Below are 17,773 nucleotides of genomic sequence, written 5' to 3'. Positions count from 1 at the left end.
CCCGATGTCTGCCAGGGTTTTGGGGCGCTGGTGGTTGGATTTCCCTGCTGATCCCCACCCTGATATTCACAGCTGAGAGGGCAAAATGCTCGTGGGGAGGGTTTTGGGGGGCTGGGGGCTGGATTTCCCTGCTGATCCCAACCCCAGTGTCTGCAGCTGGGAGGGGGAAATGCTCGTGGGGAGGGGATTGGGGAGCTGGGGGCTGGATTTCCCCGCTGATCCCCATCCCGATGTCTGCAGTTGGTGGGGGGGAAATGCACGTGGGGAGGGTTTTGGGGGAGCTGGTGGTTGGATTTCCCTGCTGATCCCAACCCTGATATTCGCGGCTGAGGGGGGGGAAATGCACATGGGAAGTTTTTGGGGGAGCTGGGGGCTTGATTTCCACGCTGATCCCCACCCCGATATCCACAGCTGAGAGGGCAAAATGCACGTTGGGAGGGTTTTGGGGAGCTGAGGGCTGGATTTCCCTACCGATCCCCACCCCGATGTCTGCAGTTGGTGGGGGGGAAATGCACTCACTTTTGATCATGTTGACGTCGTTGGCCCCGTCCCCAATGGCCAGGGTGACGGCCTTCTTGTGCTTCTTCACCAGCTGAACAATGAGGGCCTTCTGCTTGGGGGTCACCCTGCAGCAGATCACTGCCTGGCAGCTGGTGGCCAAGTCCACAAAGGCCTTCTCCACCAGGCTCTCCTGCTCCTGGGAGCCCCCAGTCCTGCCACGGGGCAGCCACCGCCATGGCCACCCCTTCTTCTCCTTCAGCACCTCTCCCTTGTGCAGGATTTTGTCCTTAGGGGAGAGCACACGTGGCTGGGACCTCACCCCCAGCCTTCAGAGCCTGGGGGCCCCCAGCTCCTCCAGGATGCTCTTACATCTTGTAAATACCACAGAAAAAGTGGCTCTGGTTTTCTCCAAGCTTACCACACAGCAGACACTGTGACCACGGGACCAGTATGGCCCAGTATGACCAGAAGAGCCACCCATGGCTGTGCCATCCCAGAGGACTTGGCTGGGCGGGTGTTCCCCTCTCCACTCTTCATTCCCCAGCCCCAAATGGGCTTTTCCCACCCCTTGGGCAGGAGGGACATCATGTCCTCCACCTGCAGGTGCCACCCAGGGCAGAAACAACCCTCTGCCAGCACAGCCAGGGAGCAGAGAGGAGCATCCAGGTGCCACCTTACCAGGAAGTCCCCGCTGATGATGATGGCTCTCCTCCTGTGGCACGAAGCCTCTGGGCACTGCTGGGACAGGGGGCTGCTGCCTGGGCCTTCCCCACTGCCACTGAGGTTGTTGTTGCTCGCCCAGTAAGCCTGGAGGATCTCACTGTGTGAGGAAGGGGTGGTTGGAGCTGAGCTGAGGGCACCAGGCAGTCTGCCTGGCTTGAACTGAGACCCACGGCAGGTCTTTGGCATCTCAGAGCCAGGAAGAGGGGACTGGTACCCAGCAGTGGGAACAGGGGGGCAGAGAGGGAGCCCCAGGGGCTCACTGATATCAGAAATCAGCCTCTCTGCCTGTGGCTGGAGAGAAGCTCGAACCTTTCCTGCTCCAAGCCTGCCAAGGAGGAGCTGCTGTGACAGGGGGAGGCCTGGGAAAGCCTCGGCAGGTGGGACCGTGGACACGCAGGCTGGGACAGGGGAGCAGAAGCATCTCTGGGGAGCAGAAGCATCTCCCCTGCCCTGGTTCCTGAGCCCTCAGGTGTCCCATGCAGGGACAGTGAACCAGGAGGTCACAGTTCCTCACCTGATCTCCTTCTCCTCCAGGATCTCGGTGTCGTCCGTCAGCAGTCTGCAGGCGTAGCCGATGTTCGTGGCAGTCTCTGCAGCACACGGGGTCAGTGGTGCTGCTCCCCCCCCCAGGGCACCCCCAGCCCTCGGGCCCAGCACCTGCTGGGGGCTCTGCTCCAGCCCCAGCCATCCCAGTGGGGGCTTCCCCTGCCTCAGTTTTCCATGGGCAACCTGGTCTGTGGGAGACCTGATCCCAGTGGGACTCTGCTGCTGTATGAAGGGAGCAGCAGAACCCAGTTCCTTCCCACTCCCAGGGTCCCTTCTCCTCTCTGGTCACAGAACCAACTGGGTTGGAAAAGACCTCTGAGATCATCGAGTCCAACCTCTGACCCAACACCTCATTGTCTACTTGCTCGTGGCCCTGATGCCACATCCAGCCTGTCCTTAAACACCTCCAGGGACAGTCCTGGGGAGGGGAGGAGCTGAAATTTGTTTGTGGAGTCTGTGGCTGCCTTCACTGACCTCGTTTGTCTCCTGTCAGCACCCACACTTTGATGTTGCCCAGTTTCAGCAGCTGGATGGTCTCAGGGACTCCATCCTGCAGCTTGTCCTCGATGGCCGTGGCCCCGAGCAGCTGGAAGGAGGGAGAAGGGGTATCATGGCACCAGGCAGGGCAAGACATGGAGCTGGGAATTACCCCTGGATGAAGGAGAGTGAATGGGTGTCATGGCTTAGGGCAGGGCAAGATATGGAGCTGGGAATTACCCCTGGATGAAGGAGGGTGAATGGGTGTCATGGCTTGGGGCAGGGCAAGAGAAGGAGCTGGGAATTACCCCTGGATCCAACCAGCAGCCCTTGCTGTGGGTGGACATGACCTGACAGGTACCTACCCCAGTGTCTATGGGCACAGAGTCACACCTGGGGGGAACTCCACCTGTCCTCCCACCCAGGGGGTGGGTGTTGGGCTGGACACTTCACGCCCTCATCCCAGAGAGCTGAACCCCACACTCCTGCCCTCTGGGGCCGCTGCAGACGGGTCCTCCCAGCCCGTGTCCTCTTCCCACCTGCAGGTTCTGCTCCATCTCCTCGTACAGCCTGTCCAGCTCCTGGGCACGGCCCTGCAGCAGCACAGCGGCCTCGTGGTGCCTCCTGCCCCACTCCTGGTACTCGGCCTCGCTCACCTCCTTGCTGGCCAGGCACAGTGTCCTCAGGGTCTCCTCTGCAAAGAGCTGCAGGGAGGAGACATCAGGACTCCCATGGTAACCATGGGTAGAGCCAGGGACAGTCCAGGACCTGAGGGTCTCCCTCTGGGCTCTGACTCCCTCCCCCATCCTAAAGCACCCCCACGAGCATCCCTGCAGTGCAGCTGGTCCGTGCAGAACACCAGAGGTGGGTTTGATGCCCTCTTACCCCCTGTCCCAAAGCAGGTGAGGCTCCCAGAGCAGAGGGAAGAAAGTACCAAAATCCTGAAGCCAGAGGGAGAAAGAGCAGCTCGGGACACTCTGGGACACCCAGCCCAAAGGCAGCAGGAGGGAGAGCAGTGCTGGGGGGGACTCACATCCAGGGCCCTCTCGGTGAAGGCCTCGCTGCGGCCCCGTCTCCGCAGCCGCTCCAGGACGACGGTGTCGGCTCCCTTGGTGTAGAGCCGGATGCTGCCCTGGGGGTCTCGCACTGGGAGGGGGGGGAAGCACAGCTTAGGCCCCCTCAGAGGCAGCTCCCACCCACCACCCCTGAACAAGGGCCCCGCTGAGCCCTGTCGTCCCCCAGAAGGCACCGCAGGGCTCGCTGGTGTTTTTCCACGGGAAGCACGGGAATTTCCCGGGGCCTTCATTGCCACGAGGCAGGATCAGGCCTCAGGGACTGTCAGTTCCTCACACACCTCCTCTGGGCCCTGGATTTACTTGTTTTGTCTTGGCTGGTCAAACCCTTCTCAGATGCCTTCACCGAGGTATCTGGTGAGCAGAACCTCAGGGGTGACCAGGGTGACCCTCAGGAGCCCCAGTGCCAGTTTGGGTCACAGAATCACAGAATCATTTTGGTTGGAAAAGACCCCTGAGATCATCGAGTCTGACCAGTGACCCAACACCACTGTGCCACCCAGACCATGGCAGTGATGCCACATCCAGTCTGTCCTTACACACCTCCAGGGACGGTGCCTCCACCCCCTCCCTGGGCAGCCCCTTCCAATGCTCAGTCACCCCAGTGCTCAGTCACATCCATCCCAGTGCCATCCCTTGCAGGGCTGAGGATGGAAGGGACCCTCCATGTCCCCACAGGGGCTCCCTGAGTCCCTCCAGCCCCCTCACCCAGGACAGACATCCTCTTGCGGTCGCTGTTGAAGTCCAGCATGGCCAGCACTTGGTAGGTCCTCGTCCTCCCCAGCTCACTGATGGTGATGGTGTCCTGTGTTCGGGCCAGAAACACATACCCCAAGCTCCTGGCTGCCAACACCAGGGCTTCCTCATCCGGGGAGGCTGCCTGGTAAACCAGCTGGCCTGCAGAGAGGAGGGAAGGCTGGACATGGAGACTCCCGGGCAGACAATGCCTGGGCTTCTTGTCCAGCACCAACATGAGTGGGGGAAATCCCAAAGTCCAAGATAACAGGCCAGGGAAACTCAATCCTACTTGTCTCTTCTGGAGAAGGACTTTGGACAAGGGCCTGGAGGGACAGGACACAGGGAATGGCTTCCCAGTGCCAGAGGGCAGGGTTAGGTGGGATATTGGGAAGCAATTGCTGGCTGTGAGGGTGGGGAGGCCCTGGCACAGGTTGCCCAGAGCAGCTGTGGCTGCCCCACATCCCTGGAAGTGTCCAAGGCCCAGGTTGGACAGGGCTTGGAGCAACCTGGGCTAGTGGAAGGTGTCCCTGCCCATGGCAGGGGGTAGCACTGGATGGGCTTTAATGTCCCTTCCAACCCAAACCAGTCTGGGATTCCATGATCTCCTCCACTCTTTGCCCCAGACAGGACAAATGTCCAGACAGGGACGGATTGTCCCCCTGTGCTTCTCTTCCCCCTGGTGAGCTTTAGAACCCATCCAAAGGCACATGTCCATGACAAAGGGACAGTGGCACGAGCCACCCCCAGGCTCTCACCCCCCTGCTCCCCACAGCTGAGCTCTGCTGGGCTCTGCAAAGAGCCACCCCAGCCTCGGTGCCCCGAGGGGCAGCTCGGCCCCACTCCGAGCACGTCAACCCACCGCCCCTCTCCTCCACCATGACCGTGTGGCACAGGGCCAGCAGCCTCAGGAACTCCCTCAGCACGGGGTCACTGTCCCTCTGGGCGGCTTCCAACAGCATCACGTCCACCTTCTGCTCCCCGTGGTGGTCCCAGGCCGACCCCGACCCCTGCGGGAGGCACAGGTGGAGATGGGGCCCAGGGGATGTGACACAGCGAGGCTGAGCTGGCCCAGAGCCAGCCCTGCACTGCCCACACCCAGAGTGTGACCGGGTTGAGAATGAAAAACCAAAACATGAGAACTGTGTTATTTTCCAACCCCCCTTTCCCTGTCCTTCCCTGGCAGCTGAGGATGGGCAGGGATCATTGCCTGCTCCAGCCTGAGGGAGCACAGCCCACTCTCAGAGCCTGGGACACACAGGGCTGGGGTGACACTTGGTGTTCTGGGGCAGGGGGAGTTACTCACTGGTGGCTGTTTGTTCTCATGGCCTGTGCCTGGACCTGCCAAAATAAAAACACTTCAGTTAATCGGGAGTGTCACCAGCGGGGCTTGGAGCAGCTTCTCCAGAGGGGTTCCTGCTCCTGGGGGCCAACAAACGGCCGAAGGGCAGAGCTTTGGGATCGGGGTCAGGCTCCACCGGGATATCCAGGCCTGATCTTTCTGGCTTTTGGGCTGTTCAGACTTTTGACATGGTTTTAATGTTAAAAATTCAGCTCTACTTTCCCCTGCATTTCCTGGGAGATTGGCCAGAGGCTGCCGGGATCTCAGGGAGGTGCTGCTCCAAGTGGTGCACCCTGACACATCAGAGAGGGCAAAATTGGGGTTATTCCTGCTTTAAAACTTTGCTAGATTTTTTTTCCCCTCCTTTCTTTTTGCTTTTATCACTGTCCATTTGTCTCAAGCACCTGAGACAAACTTTCCCTTATCTCAGGAAAAAGAGCTCTGTGCTAAAGCTCTGGCTCACTCCACCACTAAATTTCACTCGTTAAGCACCAAGACAGCTCCCAAAAATGAGCCAAGAGCTCAAGTAAGTGTGGCAAGAATAGAAGGGACTTGGAAATTTTCAAGTTTTTAAGGGGAAAACCAGGCAGAGTCATTAAAAATATCAATTAAAAAAATTAAAATAAAAAGAAAAATGAAGGGCAATTTCACACATTCACTCTAATTAAACAACTTAAATGGAATGATAATTTCTTTGCCTCCTCCATAGGTCACCTGAAAGCCTCCAGGTGCCCAGATTTGGAAGCCAAGCTGGAGATTCACTGGAAAATGATGCAAAGAAGAAAAGCAACATCTTTTCTCCATGAGACCTTAACAGAAAATAAAAATCCGTGGGCTTCTCTGGCCCTTCTCCTGCTACTCATCTGCCTGGAGCTGATGATTCCAGGTGGGATCCCCCTCACCCAGGCTCTGTGTTTGCAGCTGGGTTGGGCTCCTACCCCAGGCTCCTTTTTTTTGTCAGGGGAAACCTCACTGATCTCAGCTGAGTTTGGGCCATGAAGCCTCTCCACTGCCAGAGGGCAGAGCTGTGCCCTGATTCCATGTGCTGGGAACACCAGGCCAGTGGGACCTGGGCCGTGGTGGCACCGGTGACGTGGGACATCAGAACGAGCTGAATCCCTGCAGCATCACCTGTCTCCGTGCTGGACCACCACGGTCACTCCACGTGCCCTGAGCTCCCTGGCCAGGCAGGAGGAGTGGGAAAGAACCAGTTCCAGGCCCACAGGACCCCTCCAGACTCGCTCCCAGCCGAGGTTACCGTAGATGGTGCCGTTGACACAGCACTTCTTGAAGGTCATGATGTTCTGTGTCAGGGTGCCGGTCTTGTCTGAGAAGATGTACTCGATCTGGCCCAGCTGGTCGTTGAGGCTGGTGCTCCTGGCCTTGGCTGGGATGTCCTTCACAGCATAATACATCTCCAGGTCCCAGTTGATAAAGAAGCTGTTCACCAGGTAGATGAATTCCAGCCTGGGGAGAAGAAAACAGGGAGAAGGAGACTGTGTTCCTCACATCCCAGGGGCACCTGGGGACCTGACCCGGGAAGGAAGGGCAGGGGGGAACTCCCCACCTGGGTCTGGCTGCTCTGGGCTGGGGGAGACAAGAGGGTTTCTGAAGCTCAGGGCCAGGTTTCCAGAAGGTTCATCACCCACCCAGGCAGCTGGGCTCCCCTCTGGAATTCTGGCCCTTGATGACAGAATTCACAGATCTGGAGATTCAGTGAAGGGCCAGAAAGTTTGGAAAATGCTTTTTTTTCCCAGCACAAACTGTGATCGTTGCCTGCTCACGGCGACTGTGCCCTTCTCTCCCCCACCCTGGGAAGCAGCACCTTCACCAGCCTCCCCCTCGGCCTGCCAGTGATTCCCAACATCAGAGCAGATCCCTATCCTGGTTTTCCTCGGGGAATACCTCAAAGCACATCCTCAATGTTTGTAGGGTACACACCCCACCCACCCTCCCCCTCTCCTGGATAGGGGAACACGTGGGAATGAGGTGCCCCAGGCCACACGCTGACCTTGAGTGCAGCCCCAGTTTGGGGCTGTGACCCCAGTTTGGGGCTGTGGCCCCAGTGGCACGTGGTGGGCGAGGGCAGGGGGTGGGGTCCCGAGCCCTGGTCACCTCCCAGCTCCGTGATCCTTACGTGATGTACATGGACATGGGAATGATGACGCTCAGGAGGATGGTGAAGCCCCAGAAGGTGAGGAAGGCCTGCTGGGCAGGGCTGGTGTTCCTGTAGACAGCAGCCAGGTAGCTGTGCTTCTCCTGGAACGTCCGGGCCCAGAACCCAGAGGCAACGGCGAGGCCGAGGGATGTGACCAACAGCAGCAGGAAGATCTGGGGAGGGAAAACGGGATGGGAACGTCCCAGGATGGGAATGTCCCGGGATGAGAACATCCCACCACAGAGGCCACCGCTTTTCTAGGACCAACGTTGCTTTGAGCACCCTGGTCCAGTGGAAGGTGTCCCTGCCCATGGCAGGGGGTTGGAATGAGATGGGCTTTAAGGTCCCTTCCAACCCGAACCGTTCTCTGATTCTGTGAATGTGTCAGACTTAAGGTATTTCGGGCAAAATATTGCAAGCTGAAGAAAATCAGCATCACCCAAGCAAGCGGCCTCTCATGAGGAGGCTGGTGAGCAGCCCCAGGAGGCTGGTGGAGCAGGGCAGAGGTGTTGGCACCACACTCACCACCACCACCAGCCGGTCCATCATGCGGTCCAGTTTGGTTTTCTTCCGCTTGATCTTCCCGCAGTTCCTCATGATTTTGGAATCAAATCCTGGACAGGGAATGTTTTAGAAGTAAAAAAGTGAGTCCACAGCCCCCCAGAAGGTTGGCTTGCAGCTGGGTGACGGGGGTTTCCTCCACAGCAACATCTCCCCTCCTCTGGAGGCTTTGGAGGACCATTCTCCGAGCAGTGCTGCTGACACCACATCTCCCCCACAGCCAAACCCTCAGTGCCTTGACCTACGACGTGCAGAGGACCCAGGGCGTGGTGCAGGTGAGATATCACCTGGCAGAGGTTTGATGCCACCACACCGTGTCCCTGCCAGCGAGCCCGATACCAGCGAGGCTCGGGACAAACATCTGGGGCTTGGCTGAGGCAGCAGCTCCTCCACCTTGTCTCTGCTGGGAACGGGACCTGCTGGTGCCAGAAGTGCTTGGGCAGCTCTTGTTTTGTGCCCCTGTGCCCGGGGGTGCTCTCACCAGCGTAGATCACCAGCCCGTAGCAGACGTCGGTGTTGCGGATCCTGCAGCCCCTCAGCAGGATCCTCTCGCTGTCCAGGGAGTGGGTCTGTCCCCTCCACTCCAGGGTGCCCGTGAAGCTGTGCATGCGGCTGTTGGGCTCCTCACAGGTCACCCTCCCTGCAGGAGAGGGCACAGCTCAGGGGCAAGCAAAAGGACCTTCCAAAGAGGGGTCTGGGGGCCTCTCGGGGAGATTCAGGCTTTGCCAGGGCATCTCTTGGGATGCAGCCCCAGGAATGCCAATAATGCCTCTGCCAACTCCAGCAGCTTTTATTCTCCTGTCTCTAGTGCCATAACAGACAGTGCCAAGGCAGAGGGCTTGGCTTTAGAAAACATGATGCTGCACTGGCAGGCCTTAAGCTGAGTCTCAAGGCTCTCAAAATTAAGGCACTTTCTCCTTTCCCAGCTTAAATTCCCGGGAATGAGTGCGGGATACAGCTGCAGGAATTGGAAGGCTGCTGTAGCTTTGACTTCCCAACACAGCTTCTCCAGTGTAATTTTCTCCATCCTCCTCACATCAGAAACAGTGAACCTGTACTGGCTTGTCTGAATTAGGTCAGTGACTAAGGGCACATTTCTCTCTCCTTCTGGTGCCTTCACAGCCCAGTTGAAGCAGCCAAGTGGAGCTGATTTGGAGGCTCAAATTCGGGTGAGGCTGGAAGTGCTGGGAGGTCACTCAGTGCAGGATCTGCACCGGGATAGGAACTAGAGGAGGGACCAACACAACACCCCCAGAGCCTCTGAGAGGGGAGACTGAATCCTGGGGAGGAGCAGAGGAAAAAAAGCCCGGGGTCTGAGCTCAGGTTTGGGAACCAATATATTGATTCCAAGTGGGAAAACCAAGATCCAGGGCAGGGGGAAAGGTGCACAACCCTGATGGGCCCATCACAGAGCCACTCAGCTGGGGAAGCACCTCCACCCAAAGTCTTTGTGTCCTGGCAGGCAGGAGGAACTGATGCATGGACTGACGGGGACAAGGGATCGGGGATCACTTCCCAAGGCTGAACCCATCCCATCCCACTGGGATGGTCCTGGACACTCACCATCGAAGGCAGCCATGCTCTCCTCGCTGCCCAGCTCCTGGTGGGTGACCAGAAGGGCTTGCCTGAACTTCAGGTTTGTTTCCCTGTGAACGAGAGCCAGGGAAGGGAAAATAAAACAACCCTGTGGGGTGACAGAGCCATTAATCCTGCTGTGAGAGCCGTGGGACAGAGGTGGCCATTAATTACCAGGTAATTACAGGAGTGATGGCAATGAAATGCCAGATGGGGACTTATTGTGCCAGACTTGGGGCACCTGTGCAGGAAGAGCCCTGGCCTGGGGTCCCTGCCTTTAAATCATCCTGCAGATGGAGGGACAGGGAGCCACTGTGCTCCTGCAGCTGGGAGGGACTGAGACATGGAGACACGGCCACAAGCCACTCTGTGGAAACCTCACGGGAGGTTTCAGACTCCCATTTTCAAAATTTGGGGCTCAAATTCCATTTCTAGGGTGCCTGTGGGTTTGGGGTTTTGGAGGATCCCCCACATGCTTTGGTTTCTGCTGAGCCCTCACAGGGTGTCCATCGCTGGGGGGTCCCCAAGACCAGGGACTTCAGCCTCTGCCCCTCTCCCCCCATGGCCACGGAGTGCCCTGTCTGCTCCTCACTGCATGGCCACCATGTCCCCTGTCCACTCCTCACTCCATGGCCATGGTGTCCCCTGTCCCCTCCTCCCCCATGGCCACAGGGTGCCCTGTCCCCTCCTCACTCCATGTTTATGGTGTCCCCTGTCCCCTCTCACTCCATGTTTAGGGTGTCCCCTGTCCCCTCTCACTCCATGACCACAATGTCCCCTCCTCACTCCATGTTTATGGTGTCCCCTGTCCCCTCCTCACTCCATGACCACGATGTCCCCTCTCCCCTTTCACTCCATGTTTATGGTGTCCCCTGTCCCCTCTCACTCCATGTTTAGGGTGTCCCCTGTCCCCTCTCACTCCATGTTTATGGTGTCCCCTGTCCCCTCTCACTCCATGTTTATGGTGTCCCCTGTCCCCTCTCACTCCATGTTTAGGGTGTCCCCTGTCCCCTCTCACTCCATGTTTATGGTGTCCCCTGTCCCCTCTCACTCCAAGATTTTGGTGTCCCCTGTCCCCTCTCACTCCATGTTTTTGGTGTCCCCTGTCCCCTCTCACTCCATGTTTAGGGTGTCCCCTGTCCCCTCTCACTCCATGTTTTTGGTGTCCCCTCCTCACCCGTCGATGTCCGCCGTCTCCACGTAGCACAGGCTGCTGGGCTCGGAGCTGCACAGCAGGAGCACGTCAGCCTTGAGGAGCCCAAAGGAGGAGAGAGGAGCCAGGTGAGCCCTCCCTGCTCACCACCAACCCCCCACCCCGTGCCCAGCCAGCCCCGGGCTCACCGGGACCACGCTGTCCTTGCGCAGCCGGACGATGTCCCCGACGCGGATGTGGCACCACTTCTGCCGCTGGAACCTGCGGGGGATTTGGGGAGGGGGGAAATGTTTGTCCCTGCAGAGCAGGGGTTGGAGGCCCTGGGTGTTTCTGCCCATGCCTGCCCCAGATTCCTGTGGGAATGGGGTCTCTGGGTTCCTGTGCTGCAGGAGTGAGGGTTGGCTGAGCACTGAGGGTGGCACAGGAGCCACCTGTCACATCCCTCTACCCACAGGTGACAGGGACTTTCAGCCCCCTGGGCACAGGGGGGAGAAGTTCGTCCTTCCCTGGAGCGGTGCTGAGCAGGGACACGACTCTGTGGGTTAGATCTGGTGACCTGGAGGGGTTCTGTGGCCAAGGGAACCCCACTGCCAGCACAGCCCAGGGGGGCTCTCCTAGACCTGCTGTCCATGACCGGAATGGGATCGTCCCTACGGGGGAACAGTTGGACCTGCAGCAGATTTGGGAGCCAATGGGAGTGTGCAGAGCCAGGGACAGTCCCAGCAAAACCCTTCCCAGCTGCTCAAGGATTCTCAGCCCTTCAGATGATCCACAGTGTGGAAAACACGGGCACAGCTCCCCAGAGCCCCTCACCTCTTCCCACAGAGGATTTCACAGGGCCTGCTGTTGATGCTCCTGTCGCTTTGGTGACGGCCCTGCACAGAGGGGAGAGAGAGAGGGAGGCCAAAGCAAAGGGATGGGCCATGCCAGGCTGCCCTGTCCCAAAAAACAACCCCCTCAATGCCACCACCTGCCTCCTCAGCCCCAGGGCAGGACCTGCCTTCTGAGCTGTCAGGAGTTGTGTTCTGATTAAAAAAAGGGTTGAATTCCCCCCCCCCCCAGGTGCTTCAGAGGACCAGCCTGGCAATACAGCCAGTGGTTAAGGTGTTGAAGATGACAGAAATGGGGGTCTAGACCCCCGAAAAAGCACCCAGCTGGTCACATCCTTCCCAAGGGAGGATCAAAGCACTGTGGATGTGGTGCAGTTGTTGATACCACAAGAACTATGGACAACAGCAGCTCCTGAGCTTCTCAGCTCACCTCACAGCAAGGGGCCCCTCTCTGCTCCTGTCCCCCAGGCCCCACATCCCACATCCCACCCCAATCCCACCCCCACTCACGATGTCATCGATCAGGTCCCGCAGGCCCCGGATGACGAGGAGGCAGCTCAGGGGGAGCAGCAGAGTGTACCAGGGCACCGTGGAGATCTCGGGGAAGGTCTAGAGGAGGAGAATGTTACACCACTGACACGACTTTCACCCCACCTTGGGACTCCTGTGGTGGCTGAGTAACCCCCTCACTCCCCAGCCGGGGCCTGAGGGTGGCAGGGACCTGCCTGGGAACCATCGGATCAGCAGCTCTGCCTGCAGAGACCTGGATGGCTGCATTCCCACCCCTTTTTGAAGGGAAATGTGTGGAATGTGTCATGGGTCTCTGGAGGGTTGGATTTCTGTTTTGGTCTGTGTGAGCTCTGGCTACATCCAAGCCCAGTGAATGTCACTGAATCCCAGAATGGTTTGGGTTGGAAGGGACCTCAAAGCTCATCCAGTGCCACCCCCTGCCATGGGCAGGGACACCTCCCACCAGCCCAGGTGGCTCCAAGCACCCTCCAACCTGGCCTTGGACACTTCCAGGGATCCAGGGGCAGCCACAGCTGCTCTGGGAAACCTGTGCCAGGGCCTCCCCATCCTCACAGCCAACAATTCCTGCCCAATATCCCATCTCACCCTGCCCTCTGGCACTGGGAATCCACTTCCCCTTACCCTGTCCCTCCCTTGTCCCCAGTCCCTCTCCAGCTCTCCTGGAGCCCCTTTAGGCCCTGCAAGGGGCTCTCAGCTCTCCCTGGAGCCTTCTCTCTCCAGGTGAACCCCCCCAGCTCTCCCAGCCTGGCTCCAGAGCAGAGGGGCTCCAGCCCTTGGAGCATCTCTGGGGCCTCCTCTGGACTCTCTCCAGCAGCTCCACATCCCACTGACGTTGGGAAAATTTAATTTAAAGTAACCAAACAACACGGGTTAAACCCCTCAGAGTTCACGAAAGACACTGGACACCAGGGAAAAGCAACATCCCTGGAGAGCTTTTAGACCTGAGTTCCCCCCTTTAAGCTCCAGAGAACCCTCCTCCCCCACACCCCCCTGGTGTCCCTGTCACCTGCAGGAGGATGACGAAGACGAAGTAGACGTTGGCCATCCTGTGGAACTGCTCGTAGAGGTTCAGGGGCAGGAAGGTGAGCAGGTTGTACTTGGCTGTTTTGATGGCATTGCCCTGCAGGGGAAAGGCAGGTCACAAATCAAGGATCTGCTTTGTGAATCCCCAAAACATTCCGGTGTTTGTGGGACTTTTCCTGGGGTAAGAGGTGCCTTAAAAAATAACCAAAGCCATGGGGAAAAAATAAGGGGGATTTATTAGAGCAAAGGGCCACATAAATTTGAAACAAAATAATTGCTTTTTGATCATCTAAAGCCCAGCTGACTGACCCCAAACAGATGGCCATTATTTAGCTAAAATAAAAAAAAAAATCTGATTTTGTTCAATTAAAACTTTTTGAAAAATCTTTTTATTTGACCATCAGACTGAAAAGTTTCCTTCACGGAGTTGTGGTCCTTGTCTGACAGTTTTAGGGGCACCTGAGAGGGAGGGAGCAGGTCCTCACTGAGGACTATGGATGGGACTCTCCACCCCACTGGAGACCCCTCTGGAGCATCTCTGCCACGTCCCCCCCACCCACCACAGGCTCAGGAGTGAGGGAACGGCCCAGGCTGGGCTGGGCTGGCTCACCCTGTACTTCTTCCTGCTCAGGCAGAAGGCAAATTTCTTCTTGGACTGTGCGTGGTACCGTCGGTCGTTGGCCCTCACCTGCCACGTGAAGGCTGGGAAAGCAAGAGGACACCCCCAGCTCCCACCACAGCCAGGACACCCCCCAGCTCCCACCAGAGCCAGGACACCCCCAGCTCCCACCAGAACCAGACCCTCCACTCCCACCAGAGCCAGGACACCCCCCCAGAGCCAGGACACCCCCAACTCCCACCAGAGCCAGGACACCCCCAGCTCCTCCCAGAGGGCACCAGGACCAGCAATGGTCCCACTGGGCTCGTGGTGACCCACTGGTGGGGTGGGAATTCCAGTTTGAGGGGTGCTGCTGGAGGCACAGCTGGGACAGGGGTGGGGGACAGGGCCAGGACAGGGCCAGGACAGGAGGGCAGAAGTTTCCAGAGGTGCAGGACCACTTGCAAACACCCCCTCTCGAGCCTCAGGCTCACCCTTTGGGCTCAGGGTTTGGTTTGTCAGGGACTGCAGGATGAGTCCCCCCAAGCACAGTCTGTTCTGAAGTCCTGCTGGTTCCTCTCCTGATTTCATCTTTGCCATCCCAATGTTTTGCTGTCCCAAATTTTACCATCCCAGTATTTCACAGACCCTGCCAAGCAGGGGACATTCCCAGCCGTGTTCCCAGTGCCTTCCCCACAGCTGGACATTCCATCCTCACCTCAGATCTGCCTCTTGCCCACCTCACAGCCCTGTCCCACGCTCAGATTTCTCACAAACCATCTAAAAAAACCCAAGATAAGATCCCCAACCCCCCCTGGTTGCACACTGACCTGGCAGCTCCTTCTTCCCCCGTGGGCAGCCCGTGCCTGGGTCCTGCTCAGCCATGGTGGCCCCAGTGCCAGGAGCTGGGAACAAGGACAACCCCAGAGGTGTGAAATGCTGAGCAGGGACAGCAGGATCCCACCAGGATCCCTCCCAAAGCTGGGCCCCTCCAGGGCAGGACACCAGGCAGAGAGGACACCATTCCCAGCAGCCTTTACCCAGCCCCTGGGACAGCTCAAAGACATTTTTCCCCTCTGAGGGAGTTCTGGGGAATCACTGGAAGCTGTGGGTGAGGAACTGGAGCCCTCCCTGTCCTGCCCTCACAGTCCAGCACCCGTCAGGCTGAGGGAGCAGCCACCTCCATCAATGCCAACGTTCCCCTGAGCTCAGTGACCTTCCTGCAGGGATGGTGGGGAAGATTAATTAATGCTTGTGAAGAGCTTTGTGATCCTTACATGAAAGGAGCCAGTGAGGGATAAAGCATTAATTACCTTATTATTAAATAATCCCACCAGAAGTCTGTCCCTGCCATTATTGCTTATCCCACTCCTTTGATCACCACTTTATTCCCCGTTCTTTTACTGAAGTATCTCCTTCCCTCTCGCTCCTCGTGGATGTTGGTTTGCCCCAACACACTCACAGGTGCCACCAGCTGGACACCCATCCTCATCCCAGGTCACCTCATCCTGGCTCCCATCCCAGCTCCAAGAGACCCTGAGCTCCAACCTGGGCAGCACCTCTGCCCCTGCAGCCCAGAAAAACCTTGGATCCACGACATCATCCTTCCTTACCACCAAGGACTCGTGTGCCACCGTCCCTGGATCCCAAATGACACCCAGGCTTGGGTTGGGTTGGGAGGGACCTTAAAGCCCACCCAGTGCCACCCCCTGCCATGGGCAGGGACACCTCCCACTAGCCCAGGTTGCTCCAAGCCCCGTCCAACCTGGCCTTGGACACTCCCAGGGATGGGGCATCACAACTTCCCTGGGCAAGTTTGACCCCCAATATTTGGGGCCCATCCTTGTTTTGGCAGCACAGCTGAGGAGGAAGGAGCTGCTGTGTGTGGTGGGACACTCCTGCTACGTCTCACAGCTCCCACTACCATTTGTCCCACAGATAGGAGGGAGTGGGAAGCACAGGGGTGCCTGGAGGGATGAGATTTCTCCCAGGAGGAAAACCCACAGAAGCCCCTCAGTGCCCTGATTGGCCCTTCCCCTTTGCTTTGCTGAGGCAAAATAGGATTTGGCCCAGGGTCAGGTGCAAATCTCCACATCTTCCTCCCTGCTGTGACCCCACTGGTGCCCTTGTCCCAGGGGCACTGTCAGCTGGGGACACCTTTCCCTGCAGACAGACTGTCCTGGGCTGGGTCTGGTTGGAAAGGGCCAGAGGGGGCACAACAAATCCCTCCCTCCCCAGCTCCTGGCAGGCACATTTCCCTGCCTCCTCCTGACAGAGGGATGGGCTCCCCTGGCCACAGCAGGAGCCTCCTCCTCAGGGGCCATAAATGGGATCCAGGCTCAGGGGAGACACCTGCTCCATGGAGAGCATCCAACAGGAGACCAGAGGAACCTCAGGGTGTCCAGTCACTTGCTCCCAGCCCTCCCAGCCAGCCAGTGCCCGTGGTTTGTCCTGGTGGAGGTGACAATCCCTGCCCTGACCCCAGCCCTGGGAGTGTCCAAGGCCAGGTTGGATGGAGCTTGGAGCACCCTGGACTGGTGGAAGGGGGTTGGAACCAGCTGAGCTCCCTCCCAACCCAAACCATTCCAAGGTTCTAAGCTGCAGCACTCAGGACAGAGCCAGGGGGGGCAGTTGGGGTCAGCCCTGAGCCTGGACCTCTGGGCAAGCTTGTGATGATGAGGCAGGTCCAGATTCAAGCTTGGAAGTCCACAGTCAGGATGACAAAGGAGACAAAGGGCAGGGTGAGAGGGTGAGACAGAGCCCATCCTTTGGGACAGGACAGCCCCAAGGGGCAGGGACAGGGCTGGACCCATGGCCAGGCAGGGGTGTGTGGCCAAGCTGGAACAGACCCACCTACCTGGGGGCTTGGTCTAGAACTGACCCTGGGCTGAGCTTCCCAAGCCCACAGTGATGGGTGAGGGGTCCCAGTGAGGCTGCTCAGGGCCATTGACTCCTGTTCATGCCCTGGGGGTCCTGGCCCTGGGCTCAGAGCATCTCCTGACCTCGCCCCCTTCTCCAGGACACCAGCCCTGGAGGTGAGGCTGGCAGTGATCAGTGCCAAGGTGTTTTCCTGGGCTCTTTCCTTCCAGACCAGCAATGGTGGTCAAAGGGTGGGGCCCTGCCCTGCTTCTCAGAGACACACCCGGAGACCTGGGTTTGCCTGTGGTTGTCCCAGTGCCCCCTGTGCTCAGGATCTGGCCTGGAGCTGGTGATCCATCACATCCCCACTGTGCCTGGCATCTCTGAGCCCCATTGTACCCAGCAAGGCTCCAAAGTGTCCCTGTTCCCAAACAGTGCCAAACAAAAGTGTGGCTTATTAAGCACCTGCACTTGGCAGATGTGGGACACTCCAGGGGCTGAGCTGTGCAAAGGCAGCCAGGAAAAAAATGCCTCTTGTGGGGCCCGGAGCAGGGGGGAAGGGAGGGGAAAAGGGTGATCTAAAGCACTTGAAAAATAATTTCACAGAGGTATCCAAGAAACCTCAGTTCCAAGAAGGCTCTCGACAAACCTCACTCATCGCCTCAGTAATTAGAAATAAAACCTGCACTCTGGGGAGGCGGGAACAGCCTGGGAGTGGGTGCCAGGGCCCCCTGCCAGCCCCAGCCCTGCGGGCCCACGGCCAGACCCTGCACTGGGGCTTCCCAGGACACCCTCTGAGCACTGCCCCACAGCTCAGAGCCCAGCAGTGATTTCCTAACCCATGGGCTGTTCCACCAACCCAACACCAGGATGATCCAGCTGGTCCATCCAGCCCGGCAGGGAATGTCCCATCCTGCCAATCTCTGAGGTTTCCAGCTGCAAAACAGCCCCACGGAGCTGCTGGGTGCTAACAGGACCCAAAGCAGGGCTTCCTCCCCCCAGCAGTGCAGTTCTGGGCTGTTGGGGGTTTGCAGGGCTGAACAAAAATCAGGTTTAAGCAGGGCTGGGCGTTGAGCCACGAGGGTTTG

The 17,773-nt window shown here is 58.3% G+C and overlaps 1 protein-coding gene across 1 annotated transcript in view; it reads right to left on the bottom strand.

Annotated features, from left to right (window-relative positions):
* ATP8B3 (ATPase phospholipid transporting 8B3) overlaps window positions 1-14,711 on the bottom strand; it is a 27,935-nt gene extending 13,224 nt beyond the window's left edge. Inside the window, exons 1-21 of the mRNA XM_029965661.1 lie at window positions 14,657-14,711; window positions 13,839-13,930; window positions 13,212-13,325; window positions 12,185-12,283; window positions 11,658-11,719; window positions 11,033-11,105; window positions 10,869-10,939; window positions 9,680-9,762; window positions 8,598-8,756; window positions 8,081-8,169; window positions 7,535-7,728; window positions 6,656-6,864; window positions 5,362-5,396; window positions 4,918-5,065; window positions 4,029-4,217; window positions 3,281-3,393; window positions 2,787-2,951; window positions 2,245-2,356; window positions 1,739-1,814; window positions 1,180-1,321; window positions 482-787 (exon numbers count right to left, since the gene is read on the bottom strand). Of these exons, the coding sequence (XP_029821521.1) occupies window positions 482-787; window positions 1,180-1,321; window positions 1,739-1,814; window positions 2,245-2,356; window positions 2,787-2,951; window positions 3,281-3,393; window positions 4,029-4,217; window positions 4,918-5,065; window positions 5,362-5,396; window positions 6,656-6,864; window positions 7,535-7,728; window positions 8,081-8,169; window positions 8,598-8,756; window positions 9,680-9,762; window positions 10,869-10,939; window positions 11,033-11,105; window positions 11,658-11,719; window positions 12,185-12,283; window positions 13,212-13,325; window positions 13,839-13,930; window positions 14,657-14,711 (2,586 nt within the window). The remainder of the gene's footprint in view (window positions 1-481; window positions 788-1,179; window positions 1,322-1,738; window positions 1,815-2,244; window positions 2,357-2,786; window positions 2,952-3,280; window positions 3,394-4,028; window positions 4,218-4,917; window positions 5,066-5,361; window positions 5,397-6,655; window positions 6,865-7,534; window positions 7,729-8,080; window positions 8,170-8,597; window positions 8,757-9,679; window positions 9,763-10,868; window positions 10,940-11,032; window positions 11,106-11,657; window positions 11,720-12,184; window positions 12,284-13,211; window positions 13,326-13,838; window positions 13,931-14,656) is intronic.
* Between the last annotated feature and the right edge of the window lie 3,062 nt (window positions 14,712-17,773).

Source organism: Manacus vitellinus, unplaced genomic scaffold, assembly GCF_001715985.3.
Source record: "Manacus vitellinus isolate BGI_N305 unplaced genomic scaffold, ASM171598v3 scaffold_114_pilon, whole genome shotgun sequence".
Taxonomy (NCBI): Eukaryota; Metazoa; Chordata; class Aves; order Passeriformes; family Pipridae; genus Manacus; species Manacus vitellinus.
The sequence above is the reverse complement of the archived record's forward strand: the minus strand, read 5'-3'. Positions and strand labels throughout refer to the sequence as shown.